General features: G+C 50.0%; 1 protein-coding gene across 12 annotated transcripts in view; it reads left to right on the top strand.

The window, feature by feature from the left end:
- Window positions 1-16,759, top strand: part of UBAP2L (ubiquitin associated protein 2 like) — a 1,950,223-nt gene that overhangs the window by 878,670 nt on the left and 1,054,794 nt on the right. For all 12 annotated transcript variants that reach the window (XR_011304365.1, XR_011304368.1, XM_069651771.1 and 9 more), the window contains one exon: window positions 7,261-7,433. Coding sequence is in view for 10 of the 12 variants with exons in the window: in XM_069651771.1 (XP_069507872.1) it covers window positions 7,261-7,433 (173 nt within the window). In the remaining 2 variants the exon portion in view is untranslated. The remainder of the gene's footprint in view (window positions 1-7,260; window positions 7,434-16,759) is intronic.

The following is a 16,759-nucleotide window of genomic DNA, read 5'->3' on the forward strand; positions in this document are numbered from 1 at the left end:
TTCGAAGGGTTACGATGGGGGCTCCTCATAACGCCAACTCTCCCAATCATTGGCCCAAGAAACCAACATGGGCCGCTCCAAGGAGGATGGAGCCCCAAGGCGGCCTGTCGACCTCCAAGCAAGAATGAACCGGCCAGGATGTCCGGCCCCCACCCGTGCACCCCGCTGGTAGGCCGCCTGGCGAACTTAGTCAGCGATTTTGAAGACCATCTCCACCGACTTGTGTGGTGGACGCTCTCGCCCGCGGACACTCTAGAGCTCCAATGAAAGTGTCCCCAAATACCACCAGTGGCCCTGCAGGAAAACCACGTCCCTCAGCTGCTGTTGGAAGTTCGGGCCTTGCTAAAGAAAGAGGCGATAGAGCTAGTTACAAAGCGGCTCTGGTGCTCTGGAGTTTATTCAAGGTACTTCCTTGCGCGAAAGATGACCGGGGGCTGGAGGCCCATTCTCGATTTGAGACGACTAAACAAATTCATAAGTCCAAGAAGTTCTGAATGCTCACGCTTCAACACATGCTCAGACAACTGGACGAGGGAGACTTTCTTCCGTCGTTGGATCTGGAGGATGAATACTTCCACATCCCCATCCACAAAGTATACCGCAAGTTTCTACACTTAGTCGTTCAGCGGAAGCATTACTGGTTCAAGGCCCTTCTCTTGGGCTGTAGTCGGTGCCCATAGTTTTCACCAAGTGCCTGGCGCCAGTAGCAGCCCATCTACGACTACAAGGATCCACGTCTACCCGTACTTGGGCGACTGGCTCATCCGGGCCAGTTCAAGAGACATCACCGTTGACCACATGGCGAGGACCATCCGCCTACTGACGGATCTTGGGTTCTCAGTGAATTATGCAAAGTCCTGCTTTACTCCATCGCATGACATGCTGTTCCTGGGATCCTGGCTCAACACGGTGTCAAGCCTGGCGTCGCTGTTGGAGGAGTGTAGCGGCCGTCCTGGGCAAGGTGCAACAGCTGCTAGCTCTGAAGATCGCCACGGTGAGGACCATGAAGTCTCTGCTCGGCATGTCCTGTATTTATCTCATTTGACTCTGCAGGTTACGGAGGCGCCCACTGCAGGAGTTCGACGCCCGTTGGATTCAAGTGTCCGGAAGCTTTCAGGACAGGTTTGCACTTGAGGAGGGGTTCCGTGGGGCTATAAGGTGGTGGGGCGTGCAATCTCACCTGACTTGAGGCGTGGATTTCCAGGCCCTACCGCACCAGGAGACGGTCACGTCGGACGCTTCCCTGGAAGGATGGGGAGCCGACACCGGAAGTCTTTACGCCAGATGCCTGTGGCTGTCGGAGGAGAAGACATTGCACATCGACCTTTTGGAGCTACAGGTGGTGTTTTGTGTCCTCAAATAGTTCCTGCCGTCCCTCAAGGGCAAGGTGGTGCAGGTCTTCACAGACCATACCACCACAATGTTTTACATCAGGAAACATAGGGGCACCAGATCCCCAGTGCTCTCCAAAGAGGCGCAGGACTTATGGCACTCTCAGGGGATGTTACTCATCCCGTTTCATCTGGCAGGAGTAAAGAACATAATCGCGGATTCCCTCAGCAGAAAGCTGCGCTCGTGCCACCGATGTTAACTTCAGCAAGGCCAAGTGGATCTTTTGTTCCGACGATAGGCCAATCCCGAAATCGATCTGTTGGCGACGAACATCAAGTGCCAGAGGTTCGCCAGCAGGTTTCCCCAGCCGGGGAGCATGGGGGATGCATTCTCATTCCCTTGGGATGGCCTGTTTCTCTATGCGCCCCCCCTCTTCCCTCCCCCTCCATTGCCGTTGCTTCTGCGACTCATCAATAAACTCAGACGGTCCCGGTGCAGGATGATCCTTGTCGCACCGGCGTGGCTGAGACTGATATAGTACCCCGAGCTTCTGGACTTGTCGCGTCCCCTCCAGTCAAGCTTACGGCGGTCGCAGATCTTCTCGCCAGAGAAGGAGGCGAGATCCTGCATCACGACCCAGAATCGCTGAACTTGCAGGCCTGGCTGCTGCAGCTCTAGAGTTTCTAGGCTGAGATCCCGGCAGACTGCAAGGAGGTACTTGCCAAGGTCTGGGCTTTGTCTACACTGAAATGCTATGGACACAAGTGGAAAAGGTTCGCCGTCTGGTGCTGTGCACAGAAGATAGACCCTCTACGGATTACGGCTCCTCAGTTGCTGCCGTATTTGCTGTCGCTGGCCAAAGCAGGACTGGCGCATGCTTCCATCAAGATTAATCTGACGGCTATTTCCTGCTACACCAGAAGTCCGGGGCGGTTGACGCTGTGGTCACACCATCAAGTTAAGGAGTTCATCAAAGGACCTTTCTGTTCGTTCCTGCCGGTGAAGGCTCCGGGCCCCGCGTGGGAGCTCAATGTGGTACTGACTAGGCTCATGGGTCCACTGTTGAAACCTATGCATTCAGCGCCACTGAAATTCTTATTGTGGAAGACAGTTTCTTGTGGCCATCACCTCCACACGACCAGTGGGAGAGATCCAGGCCCTCTCTTATAAACCACCATATTTTACATATCTCGAGACGAGGGTGGTGCTACGGACGCATCCCTCCATGTCCAAGGTGCCATCGGACTTTCATCTCAACGAGCCCTTGATGTTACCAGTTTTCTTCCCTTCAACTTCGTCGCCGGCTTAGAGGACTTTGCACTCGCTGGATGTGGCTAGAGCGCCGAAGTTCTACGTGGACCGTACAAAGTTTCCGGAAGACGTCACAACTTTTTGTGAACTTTGGCCCTGTGAACCAAGGGAAGTCCCTCTCCAAGGCTTCCATTTCCAGGTGGCTCTCTGGCTGCATCACCCATTGTCACCAGTTGGCAAACCGACCGTTGCCTGGCCATCTGAGAGCCCATTCGACCAGAGCAATCGCTGCAACTACGGCATTCCTGTCTGGTGTGCTCTTTCTGGACATCTGCAGGGCTGCTACATGGAGGTCGACGCACACCTTCACGAGATTCTACTGCGTCGACCGGGATTGCAGGAAGGAGTCCAGTGTCTGCCAAGCAATTCTGCGCAACCTGTTCGCTTGAAGGCGAGCATGGTGAGGAGGTAAGGGATGCTTATGTTGAGCCTTCCACACCTCCCATGGTTGTGCATGTGTGTACTGCTATTTATTCTTTATTCAGGAGCATGTGAATCCATGCCAGACCCCATGCTGGAGAAGGAACAAGTTACTCACCTGTAACTGTTTTTCTCCAGCATGGGTCTGGCATGGATTCACATGCAAACCCTCCCGCCTACTTCTGTGCGTCCCTTCTCTTGGTCTTACTGCCACTTTACGTGCCACCAAATCTGAAGATGGCTGCCAGGGGAGGGGCTTAGATAGAGGGCAGTGATTGGGTGGGGGCAGTAAGTCCCAGTGCTCAGCGATTGGTTATTAGGAGAGAAAGAGTTCAGAAATGAACCTGAATTTTGGGCTGTATTCACATCTGCAGTACAGCACCCAAGGGTGCAATTTTTTTCTAAATTGCCCCAGTCTTTTTTCACCATTTCTTTGTGGAAAGGTACTTCTTGAGATTTACTCTGCACACCAAACCAGGTTTGGTCCCTTTGTTCATTTTGCCTTTGGTGGGGTTCACGAATGAAGTCCGCCTCTGGCTCCAGGGTTTCTGGCGGGGGCAGGAAGCGAGGGAGGTCCCCGAAACTCCCCGTGTCCCGTCTCCTAGGAGACGGGAATGCACTCCTAGGTGATTGGCTGGCTGGCTGTCCGGCAAGGACAGCCACCCTGCTGGGTGCCGGACAGCTAGGCTGGAATGAATGGGAGCAACCTGCATAAAAGGCGAGGTTTTTTGGCTTGGAAGGCAGAGTTTACCACTGGACGAAGAAATCCGAAGAAGAACTTGAAGAGGACGCCTGCTGCAACTCCTAGACCGTGGGTTTGCCCGGTGAAGCAGCCCTGCTGCTGTGCTGAAACTCCAAATACGTATCGACAGAGAAGCCCCTGCAAGGACGACCTCTCCCTTTGAGTTGGTGGGACCAATCAACTCCAAAGTAAGCCACCTGGACATCCTCTCGGAGCTAGTTTAAATTCCACTGCAGTTGCTGCTGGATCCGAATAGCCAGGGAGAGGAACACCAGATCGTGTGCGTTACTTTTAAGCTGGCCAAGTGCTCCAGGAACATCCTCCGCACTCCCACGAAGCAGGACTGACCGAGCCTGGGCTCCCTCAACAGAGTGCAGGACCCCAGTTGCAAGGAAAGGCCTATCTCAACAGCCAGAAACCGCAGTGTTGCTATTTGCAGTAGACGCGAGGAGCTGAAACACTGAAGTGCCACTTGTTTGAAGATTGCCGGTTGCGGTCGGTGACCGTCCCATTGCAGTGCAGGAGTCCCTAGAAGGCTTCCCTCTTGTCCTTGCGACTGAGGCCCAGGAACACCAGGATCTGCAGAGCTGCACAGGAACAGAAGCCATCTACTGCACTTTTCTTCAACCTAAAGGTACTGTAAAGTCTGAGAGAACTTACCTCCTGTTGTGCCACCTTGCTTGTGTTTGTTGGAGACTTGTCTCGGTTGCTCTTGTAGAGTTGCTTACAGCTTCTTTACCTCACAAGCCCAATCAGCTTCTGGCCCTACTTTAATTTCTTATTGTTCTACAAAGACTTCTAAAACATTGTGCAAGATTTTTACTTACCTGGAAGAAGTGCTTCAGTTCACCTTCACTTTTGCTAACTTAACATTGGCTGGCCTGGCTCCCTGAATGACTCTTTTCTCCTCTGCTCCTCTGCTTAATTGTTTTCTTCCTTCCAGGAAGGGGTTAACTAACTTTGCATTGGGGGTTACAAAAAGTACATACCTGCTTCAGAATATTTGTTTTCTCTTGTTTTGCTCTAATAATCCTTTCCTTTGATCAACTCCTGAGAATATCCTAAATACAACAGTAATATATTAATGTCCCCAGCACCATAACAATTGAAGTAACCGGAGGGTGTAGGTTGCGTTTTTGGGCCATCCCAAATGGGTACTTACTCATTTAGAAATATTAAGAGTGTATTTTGAAGTACATTTGTGTGGTGTTTTATATTGCTCCCTTCTGAACTCTAACTGTTAAATAAATTGTTTAACAAGAAAACTTGTCTGTAGGTTTATTTGAATACTTGTCACTGTGAATATCTGTGTAGCTCCCCTACAGCTCACATTGGCTGCTCAACACGCTACCAACCTGTGTCGTACGGACTTATGCCAAAGGTTGGGTTCCTATTGCCAGGAGGTCAGGGTTGTTGTAGTGCACCCAAAGTGTACTGCATACAATCTTGCAAAACACTGATTCTTGGCGCATGAGTGTTCTCGGTGGCAGAAGGGGGATCACTAGTGTCGAGTGTCCAACAGGCAGTCTCTGGGTAGGTCCTTAAGTAGCAAAAGTCAGAGTTCCTATGGAAGACTGTTCAAACAGGTGAGTTAGTTGAGGGTCCAGGGACTTCATAGAAGACACCCTAATGAGGATTCCAGCATTGGGCTTGGGTTAACTGGACGAGAGGCCTCCCAATCACAGGAAACACCACCAAGCTATACACGAATCACAAGAGACTTAAGGTAAGTAAATACCCAAGCCAGCACAGTACCTCGGCACAGAGGATTTTGCAGCAGGAGGACTTGGTGGATTCCTTGTCGTGGTGACTGAAAACAGGACCTTGGAAGGGACTTTGCAGCAGGGATCAACGAGTATCGCTGGTTGGATTCTCGTCGTTAGAGGTCCAGCACTCTGGTGAGGGGACTTTTCAGACATGATTCTTGTCTCTGGGGATCCAGCAGGATGCCCACAAAGTTTCAGTGGAATTCAGAAGACCATGCACCACACAATGGCTTGAGGTCCAAGGGTATTTTGTTGCAGCCCAGCAAGTTCGCAGCATGGTGTGGGATGGCTCAAAATGCAGGTCTACTTGAGTCTAGTTGGTCTCACCAGGTACTGGGTCAGGGTTGTCCTGTTCGGAGTACCCAGGTCAATTTGAAGGAAGGGCTACAGCAGGCGCTGGTTACACAGCAGGCTCTCTCTTCGCTCGAACTAGTCTGACGCTTTTCCTTAATCATCCTCTTTGGTTTTGGTACTAGTGGTCGAATACCGCTTCAGCTTCCAGGTTGGGACTTTGGCTGGATTTCTGCAATAAATCAAATAGCCTTGCAACATTCAAACTCGGGGCGGTTGGCAATCCTTTCAGGACAACCAGCCTTCCAGTTTGAACTGGAATCTCGCACTCAGGCTGGAAGACAAAGGGCTGCAGAGTGTTGTCCTCCTTCGCTTCCTGCCTTCAGGAGCCTGCGCGGGGATGTGGACTCTCGCCGAAGATAATAATCACAGAAACGAATTTCCTGCCTTGGATGTCAGGGGGAAAGGAACAAGAAAGGATAAGGAACACTAAAATGGCTAATAAACAAGACTGGCGGCCAGTTTGGTAAAATGAGCACCCATAGGTGCTTTTACCGGGGCTGTGCAAACAGCCTGCTGTATAGGTGCACCGAATTTATAAAAAGATTCACTGCCACCAGTCATTAAAGGTAAGTTTGTCCTTGTAACATAAATGTTGCATTTAAAATGAGAAATTGGATACTCCATACCGCCCAAGCACTCCACATAAGGTGGTGGGTGCTGGTCTCGCCTAATAAAATGTAAAAGTGATCCATAGATCCTTTCTACCCTTGGGAACTGTAGTTTTCACAAGGTTAGCCATCGAAAGTTCCAAGGTGGGGCCCCTAGGGCAACCCCGCAACAAAAGGCAGTTATTGCCAAACAGTTGTCATAGGATAACTTTTAAAAGACCCTATGGAGAGTCTTAAAAATGACACACACAAAAACAGTAGAAGAATCTGCGAGTGTGGAAAAAGGTTCCCACTCAGAGGTACAACGGAAAATACTCCACCAGTAAAGCAAAACGTTACAGGGTTGACAAAAGTCAGGAAGATTAATAATTAATATGAAAATATTGCCTAACATCACCCAGGATATTCTTATTCAATGTTTTGAAAATAAAAACGTATCTCAAGGAGCAGATGCCAGACCAGCATATCAAGTGTGCACGTTTAGCTTTTAGCTTTTGTTTTCATAAACTTTAAAAAATATTTATCCATCTTTCATCTAGACAGTGGGAAAATATTTTTAGGTTTGTATTGCATGAATGATGGTTGTAGGATAACATTGAAATTCTGTAGTTGTGGAAAAGCTAGGATTCGTCTCTATTTTGGTTTTGAGAAAGTTTGTCTTAGGTGTCGTATCAGGAAACATACCAATCAACAGTAATTTTCTTTTTGCCACTCCCAACACGTTTAGATTCCGGCCCTCGCTGTGGAAATGCCCGGCTCGTCTGATATCTCAGGGTTGAACCTGCAGTTTGGAGTATTGCAGTTTGGTTCAGAGCCTGTTCTCCAGGAGTATGAACTTTTGCAGGCGAAAATCACGCCTGCAAGCCAGTCTCAGGGCAGCCTCTACACCAGCAGTTCCAGGTATTGTATGCGTTGTGTATGATTGGGCTTCTTTCATTAACAGTCACAATGTAACCAAACCTCATATGAAGAATATATCTAACAAGTGCCCCAGATAAGATTTGGAATTGGGAGTATTTTACTCCCTATTTTTTAAAGGGGAGTCAAAATGTAAGTCCAATTCCCAATGAAAGTATTTTATAAGCTAGTAAACATTTTTTTACTGAAAAACGGAAATGCTTTTGTAATATTTATTCTTTGCACCTATTTATTCATGCACATTATAAGAGGCATGTTTACTTCTTCCAATTGAGCAGTTAAAATAGTACCACCTTCTTGTGGTACTATGTGCACTACTGGTCCAAACATTTCTCCAGCATGGGGTCTGGCATGGATTCACATGCTCATGAATATTCCCCGTCAGGCCAGGAATCCTTGGTAAAAGAAAAAATAGTTTAACTTTGACTTACAAACTGTGTTTCTCCCATAAACCAATCACTGAGCTCTGGGTCATACTGCCCCATCCAATGACTGCCCACTCCCTAAGCCCCTCCTCTGGAATCCATCTTCAGAATTTTACTGTACATTCAAGTGTTGGGAGTCCTCGTGTTTCGCTCCGAGAGCTTTTCTACTTTTTCGTGCTTTTTTTGTTAAAAAGTTCTGATTTTTGTCAAATATGCCATCGGGCCTACACCGCACGCCGGACCATGTCGGAGGAAAAGGAAGGACAGCGGTTCACTCTTCAAGCTATGCTCCTGCTGCAGATTGAGGAATGTGTTTGTGGAAGATAAAGAATCCCAGTGCCTCAGTCTCTATCCGGATCACAAGGAAGTGGAGTGTGATCTGCCTCTGGTTATCCAAACAAACCGTGAAGGATCGCCATAGTAGGCTGGCGGTGTGGCTCAGCGTCAACGCCTCTGCCCTGTGTAGCAAGCAGGGGCATGCCTCACCCAGGACCGGCCGATCTGAGGAGTGTGCTTCTAAGTCCTTTGAGGGCGCTCCATCCGTGGGGGCTAAAGACCAGGCCAAGCACTGCACGTGCGTTTCCGTCGGGGTCGCCGCACAAGCAGGTCCTACAATGGGCAGGGTGCGCTCATCTTCTCCATCTCAGCCATCGCTCCAGCTCCTTGTCGAAGAGGAAATCAGCTAACCGGTCGAAGCTGCGGGAGAAGCCAGAGAAGATGAAACTGCAGGAAAAGGCGACCAACCTGCCGCAGAAGGCACAGGCGGTCTGGGTGCTGTTGACGATCGAGTTGGTGGCGGCCGCACTCTCTCAAAGGCCAAAGGTGCTGACCTAGTCAAGGTAGCCACAGCAATGCCCAGAGTGTCCCTACCCCTGAGGCGGGAGGGCGTGGCCAAGCCGGTGGAGAAGACACTGGAGAAGAGGATGTCATCCCTAAGCCAAGCCCGAACCCGACCACTCTGGATGCAAAAAGGGGGTGGTGTGGGGAGGCCTCAACAGTACTCCAGGGCATGGATATTTCTTCCTCGGATGAGGAGGACCAAGGTGTCAGTACACATGGGCCAGGAGGATGTGGGTGCCGCCGTTGGCGGAAACGCTGAGGGGGACAACAGAGACAGAGGAAATGATGGGATGGGAGCTCAGTAGGCCTACCACCCCTACACCTCTGAGGGATGTATCCTTGGACTTTCTTTCGACCCTACACACCCTGGTGTTGGAGATTCAGAAAAGGATGCCGACGTCACTGCCTGCCCCGGTGGCTCCGGGCCAGCCTCCGGCGAAAGAGGAAGCAGCACCCTACGCCGCTGCATTAACCTCCACACGTGCCAACCCCCTTTAGGGACACTGGGACGGACACCAGGACTATGGACACGGACGACATGGCCATGGCGGGCGGTTTGCTGCAGCCAACGGCTTCTCCCCGGACAAGATGGGATCGTTCCATGCCAGAGCGTCCGAACTCTTCCAACGGATGCCAGAAAAGACCAAGAAGGAAGGTTTCCTATACCATCGGCAGGAGGCCAAGAGGAAGACCATCTTGGCAGCGCCTCTCCTGGACGACGTTTGGCAGTATTGTCTAGCTTTGACGAGTGTTGGGGAGAATTCTCAGAAATGTGCTAATTCCCTCTACATTAGAGACCCCCAGCAACTTTGCTGGATTTTGAGGGCTTTTTTTTTTTTAACCTGGAGAGAGACCTTTTTTCCCACACTTGCATTTTAATGTGATTTTTGTACACTGTTTCTTTTTGGTTTTGGAGTCTGACAAACTCCATAGGCATCATCTTTTACATTGTCGCACAGCACCTTCAGTGCAGTGACACAGGGACGTTTTTCAGATTCCCCAAAGGTTTAAATACTTTCTCTGTAAAGAAAGTACAGAGAGCAGTAAGTGAAATTTACTTTACTTACATTTGTAACTTTCTCGAGCCAGCACACCCTATCTTACAATAGGGTGCTGGAGGGGCTACTTAGTATCCCATTTGTCTAGCTTATGTAACATTTTTATGTTACCCTTTCTTCACTGAATGGCTGGTGGTAGTGGTTTACTTTTCACTACCATTATGGGATTTTACCGCAGGTTGCGTTCACAGCTATGGTAAAGCACCCCTGGGTGCCATTTTTGTCAAAATTGCCCTGGTCTTCTTTTTTCGCCATTTCTTTGTGGAAAGGTCCGTCTTGAGATTTACTCTGCGCGCCTAACCAGGTTTGGTCCTTTAGTTAATTTTGCCTTTGGCAGGATTCACAAGTGAAGCCTGCCTCTGACTCCAGGGTGTCTGGCGGGGGCAGGAAGCAAGGGAGGTTCCCGAAACACCCTGTGCTCCGTCTCCTAGGAGACTGGAATGTACTCTTAGGTGATTGGCCGGTTGGGTGTCCGGCAAGGACTGCCACCCAGCTGGGCTGGAATGAAATGGGAGCAAGCTGCATAAAAGGCGAGGCTTATTGGCTTGGAAGGCAGAGTCGACCACTGGACAAAGTAATACGAAGAAGAACTTGAAGAGGAAGCCTGCTGCAACTCCTGGATCGTTGGTTTGCCCAGTGAAGCCCTACTGCTGGACAAACTCCAAATTCGTATGGACAGAGAAGCCCCTGCAAGGACGACTTCTCTCCCTCGGAGCTGGTTGAAATTCCACTGCAGTTGCTGCTGTAACCGAATAGCCAGGGAGAGGAACACCCAGATTGTGTGCATTGCTTTTAAGCTGGCCAAGAGCTCCAGGAGGATCCGCCTGACTCCCAGGAAGCAGGACTGACGGAGCCTGAGCCGCCTCAACAGAGTGTGGGACCCCAGATGCAAGGAAAGGCCATCTCGACAGCCAGGAACTGTGGTGTTGCTATTTGCGTTAGACAGGAGGAGCTGAAACACTGAAGTGCCACTTGTTTGAAGATTGCCGGTTGCAAGCGGTGACCGTTATCTTCATCCTAAAGGTACAGTAAAGTCTAAGGACTAACCTCTTGTTGTGTAGCCACTTGTCCTTGTTACCTTGCAAGCCTAATCAGCTTGTGGCCCTACTTTGATTTATTCGATTCTAGCAAGACTTTTTAAACCTTGTGAAAGACTTTCTACTTACATGCAAGAAGTGCTTCAGTTCACCTTGACTTTTGCTAACTTAAACATTGGCTGGCCTGACTCCCTGAATTACTCTTCTCTCCTCTGTTTAAATGTTTTTGCCTTCCTTAAAGGAAAGGGTTAACTGACTTTGCATTGGGGATGGGGGGGGGGGTTATTGAAAGTACTTACCTGCTTAAGAATAATTGTGTGAATACTTGTTTTATTCTGATCCCTCTTTTCTTTGACACTCTCCTAAGAAAGTCTGAATGCAAACAGTGATATATTAATGTCCACAGCACCCTAGCCATTGATGTCACAGGTAGTGTCTGTGAGCCATCCCAAATGGGTATCTGCTGATTTAGAAAACTGAGTGTGTATTTTTGAGGTATTGTGTGTTGCTTAACATTGCTGCTTTCTAAAGAAGGCTTACTGTAACTGACTGATAAATACCTACATTTCTTAATCAAGAAACCTTGTGTGCAAGAGTTTATTTGAATACTTGTCACTGTGAATCTCTGTGTAACTCCCCTACAGCTCACATTGGCCCCTCTTGAGATAAGCCTGGCTACTCGATCACACTACCAACCTGTGTAGTACATACTTGTACCAAAGGTTGGGTTCCTATTGCCAGGAGGTCAGGGTCGTTGTAGTTTTAGGTTATGTTACTTGGCATTTATATAGCGCTCTTTATGTCATTGGTATGATCTCAAAGCGCTGGTAGGTTGAACGCCCTTGGGGAACCGCAGTTTAGGTCAGTAGAGAGAGTTGGTGTCTCAGGTTGTTTGGGTTATGTGTGCAGCTGATGTAATAGCTGTATGGTAGCTGCATTCTAGCGTTAGGTGGTGTGTTGAATGTATTATTTGAAATGTGTGCAGTATGGTGGGTGGACATCCAGACTGGAATTGGCTGCATTAGGCCTGAAGGATGCTTATGTGAGCAACTAGGCCAGAATGTCATTGGATAGCTGTGTTTTATAAGGGTGTTGCGGTGTTAATGGGGTAGCGTTTGTATGTGAACAGCTAGGCTGAATTTGTCAGTGGTATAGCTGTGTTCTAGTTGAGTGATGGTGTATAGTGATGAGATATGATCATTTTATTGACACACAGACACAGTGGGCTGGGTTTACGGTGACAGGAGGGGGACATACATATATATGTAACAGCATGGGGATAAGAGTGCATAGTGATACATGGACACGGTTGGCACACATGATGACGAGAGGATTGGGTAATGCATTGGGATACATAATGACATTACGGGAACAGGATGGCAGGAAGCTCTGTGACTCACGGACCCACAGTGACAGGGGGCGGGCTTACAGTGATAGGGGGGGCATGGGGAAAGAAGATAACCTCATGGGGAGCAAGAAATCCGGGTACATTAAAGTGTACAATGTGCAGACACGGGAACTAGAGGGAAGGGTAATTCCACTCCGTCTATTCAATCGATTCATCTAATCAATGCCTCCATCCATTTCTTAAATTTCTTCATCCATTCATTCCGTCCATCCATCTGTTCGATTGATGCATCAATCCATTTCTTAATTCCATCTATCCCTTCCATCAGAGCATCCATCCATTTCTTCGTCCATTCATTCGATCTATTAGTTCCATCTGTCCGATGCCATTCCATCCATCAATTCAATATACATACATTCCATCAATCAAATCCATATACATACATTCCGTTCATTCCACGTGCGTGCATCCATCCATTCCAATCATGTTATCCATCCCATCTTTCCATTCCATCCATCCTCTCTCTCATTCTTCTCCAGCATGGGGTCAGGCATGGATTCACATGCTCATGAATATTCCCCTTCAGGCTGGGAATCCTCGGTAAAGAAAAAATCAGTTTCACTTTCACTTCTGCAATGTCTTTCTCCGAACAACCAATCACTAGTCTCTGGGTCATACTGCCCCCAGCCAATGACTGCCGTCTACCTAAGCACCTCCTCTGGCAGCCATCTTCAGATTTATACCGCACGTTCAAGTGCTGGGCGTCCGCTTGCTATAGCTCTCGAGCTTTTACTGCGTTTTGAGATTTTTCTAAGAGTTTACTCTATTTTTCCAGTCAACCGAGCCTCAAGCTCCATCGATCCATCTTCAGATTAACGGGAACCTGTTTTCGGATTCTTCAGCGCCCCTCAAGGGTGATTTTTCGTAGCGTTTCTTCTTGGAGGATTCCAGAAGCTTCTTCATTCACCTTCTAGCATCCTCTGGCAGTAGGTTTATCATGGTGGTTGTTGATCAAGTTACCAAATGTCTTGAAGCAATCCCACTCAAGGGTAACTGCAAAGTCATTTACTCGAACATTACTGGGCATCTTTACTAGGGTTGGCTGTTGGGGAAGGATTTCCATTTCATGTGTAATTTTCCCCCCAGTTGTGTATCCCCCAACTTTTTGCTGATGTTAAACACCATAGTCTGACTTTACCAGGGGAGCCCAGCCTTCTGCTGCACTCTACTGGGCTTGTCGCTCACTTGTTATGGTGAAACTGGCATGCCCTTAAGACAGTCAGTACTGGGAGACTGTTTCCCTTAGTCCTTTCTAATGTTGCAACTTTTCTGCAACATGTGACAGGTGTACACTGTAGCTTCCAGTACAGTACACTTGAGTCTAATAGTCATTTCCAAAGGCCCTAGATACTCTTGGAGGATTTTTTTAGAAATGCAGATGTGCCTTGGACAGGGCTGGTGGCAGCTTATTATTTTTTCTTATTTTTAACCCTTTCCTGCCAGGTAAACTGTAAGGTTCCTTAGGTAAAGGCTAAAGTTAAGACCCCTGATCCGTCGACGGGGACCCCTGCCTCACTTCCTCACGTGCCGCAGTTCCCCTCAGGTAATGGCAAAATGGTGGCTGTTCCCGCCACGACCACAGCGACCTTTTTGGGCGCTTCCCCCTAAAACTACGCCATCGGCCTCAGGTGTAGGGCTTGGTTCTGTGGGTGAACATATAATTTGGTGTGCGCATCCGTTTAGTCCAGTTTACGGCTGGAACGCTCGGATGCCCCTTCTGCACAATGTTTCGCTGCCTGTGGGGTTGGCACCTTTGATTTTTGTGGACACTTCGGGGGATGGGCCTGTCTGGCAAACACCCCCCCGCAACCCCTTTTGCGTCCCTGGAATTATCCTCTTCATGAGAGGCCTCCTCCGGTAGCTCCAAAACCGTCTCCGGAGGACACTTTTTTCAGCAAATTTCAGACGTTCATGCTTACCGACCCCATGACAGAATATTTCAAGTGTCATTTTAGGGAGATATGCCCACCTGCGCTTCCGGCTCCTCCGGTGTCGCCGCCCTTGCCTACGGTGCCTCCCCCGACCCTTCCGCCATTGCCCCCCATTATCCCCTGTGGACAAGGCAGTGCCTGACACGGTTCAGCAGGATCCTGACCTGTCGGATGATGCACAAGGCGATCAGGACAACGAGGACCAGCCCCACTCTATTAGAGTTTTTCATGACCGGGTACTGGACATGTGCTTTTTGGATGGTCCGGTGCCCGAGGCACCCGCTCCGCAGGAGGGTGTGCTTTCTGGGGCGTTCACCCTGTCTCCTTTGGAGCGTACCGGCCTGTTCTTGCATAAGGACGTTTTGGCCGAGGTCCGTAGGGTCTGTGAAAAGCCACACTCTGGACTTTTCATCAATAAGAAAATTAACGCGCGATACAGGCTGCATTCTTCGGAAGAGGTGGCCCTGTCGTCTTGTCCGCCCCCCTCCTCCACAGTGGTGGCTGCGGCCACTTTACAGTCCAGGCCTGCAGCATCCTCTTCTACGACGGCTACTCAGGTTCTGGGGAAGGAGGACAAGCTCCTCGACTCCCTTGGGAGGAGGATTTTCACTAACTTGGCCTTGCAGCTCCGGCAGGCCAATGCAGAACTGGTGTTAGCGTGGGTGAATATGAGGATGTGGAAAGGTCTGTCGGAGTTCGAGGAGTTGTTCCGGTCCAGAAGCTGGAAGACTTGGAGGCGGGATTGTCCGATGCCAGGGTCTTGGCCCAGGATCTGCTGGAGGCCGCGGCTATTCACATAGACACTTTGGCTCGGGTCCTTATGCTGGGAGTTGATACCTCCCGACAGGCGTGGTTGCATGCCACCAAATTCTCAAAGGAGGTGCAGGAGAAGGTGTTGGACCTTCCGTTTGACGGTAAGGAGCTTTTCATTCTACAACGGATGTGGAGCAGACCAAAACGAAGGACATCACCCACACAGCTAAGTCCTTGTCCGTCCTGGTTAAAACTCCTTTTAAGACCCAGAGACCGTTGTCGCAAAGCCGGCCCTCTTCTGGGTTTCGAGGTTTTCTAGACCAGAAATCTTGTAGAGTGGATACCCCTTCGGGTAATAGCCGCCGGAGGCAGCAACGGACTCGGTTTTTCTCCCGCGCCTCAGCCTCCTCCTCAGGTGGGAACACCACTGAAACGCCTGCAAGATGAGGGTTCTCCGGGCTCGCATGAGACCCCGGTGGGAGGACGCATTGCGACTCATTGGGAGGCTTGGCAGGCCATCACCGAGGACAGGTGGGTCTTGTCAGTCGCTCGGGCGGGCTTCCGCTTACCCTTACCCCACCCTTCAACCCTCCTTTCCAGCAGTCAGGGTCGTCCTCCCTAAGAGCCGATATTTAGATTCTTCTGGATCTCAGAGCTGTGGATCCCGTTCCCCATGAGGAACAAGGGGAGGGCTTCTACTCCCGGCTGTTTACGGTGCCCAAACCCAACTAGGCTGGCCTGCGCACCATCCTAGACATTGCCCAGTTCAATCTTTTCCTACCCCAAGAGAAATTCAAGATGATCATGCCCGGCCAGATACGGTCTTCCTTGCAGATGGGCGATTGGCTCAGCGTGGTGGATCTTCAGGATGCGTACATGCATATTCTGATTTGGAATCCACACAGGAGAGATCTCCGCTTCTCTGTGGGAGAGGAGCAGCTCGTCGCCGTGTCTTCACAAAGATGTCGGTGATCGCGGCCTGTCTTCGTCTGCAGGGTATCCAGGTGTATCCGTATTTGGACGACTGGCTCTTACGCAGCCCGTGTCCTTTGAAAGCCGCTTGCAATCTTCAGTCTCTCCTCCAGCTCCTGTTCCACCTTGGGCTGTCTGTGAACTGGCTGAAATCTTCCATGACAGTCTCTCGGGACTTGATTTTCCTGGGTTTTCGCTGGAACACGATCGACTGCAGAGTGTTTCTGACCGGGGACAGGATGGCGGATCTGTTGGCACGTGTCAGATGTTTGCGCAGTCGGAGAGCATGTCGGCCTGGTGGTTCTAGAGGCTTCTGGGCCTCATGGCCTCGTGCGTGTTGGCTCTTCCTCTTGCCCGTCTCAAAATGAGGCGGACTCAGATGGCTCTTCGGAGTTCTTGGCTTCAGGCTGTGGATCCGGACTCCAAGTTGATAACGATTCCGGCTTTCATGAGAGCAGACCTGAACTGGTGGTCGCCTCTCAGCAACCTGTCGGTAGGGGTGAGGTTTCAGGACCCAGCCCCGATGGGAACGGTCACAACAGACTCCTCCCTTCTGGGGTGGGGTGCGACGTTGTATCTTCTTCAGGTCTCGGATCTTTGGTAGCCTCAGGACAAGCTCCTTCACGTAAATCATCTGGAGCTTCTGGCGATTATCCTAGCGTTCAGACCGATCATTGCCAACAATGTGGTCCGTAGCCACACGGAGAATGTGGTGTCGTTGTATTACATCAACAAGCAAGGGGGAACCAAGTCGACCCCCCCCCCCCCACACCCTCGTGGACCTGTCAATCTAGATTTGTCAGTGCGCGGTTCTTCATGGTGTCTGGCTACTTGCAGTACACATCCCTGGCCAGCTGAATGTCATGACAGATGCTCTCAGCCGG

The sequence above is a fragment of the Ambystoma mexicanum genome, chromosome 1p, assembly GCF_040938575.1.
Source record: "Ambystoma mexicanum isolate Mex_15411 chromosome 1p, UKY_AmexF1_1, whole genome shotgun sequence".
Classification (NCBI taxonomy): Eukaryota; Metazoa; Chordata; class Amphibia; order Caudata; family Ambystomatidae; genus Ambystoma; species Ambystoma mexicanum.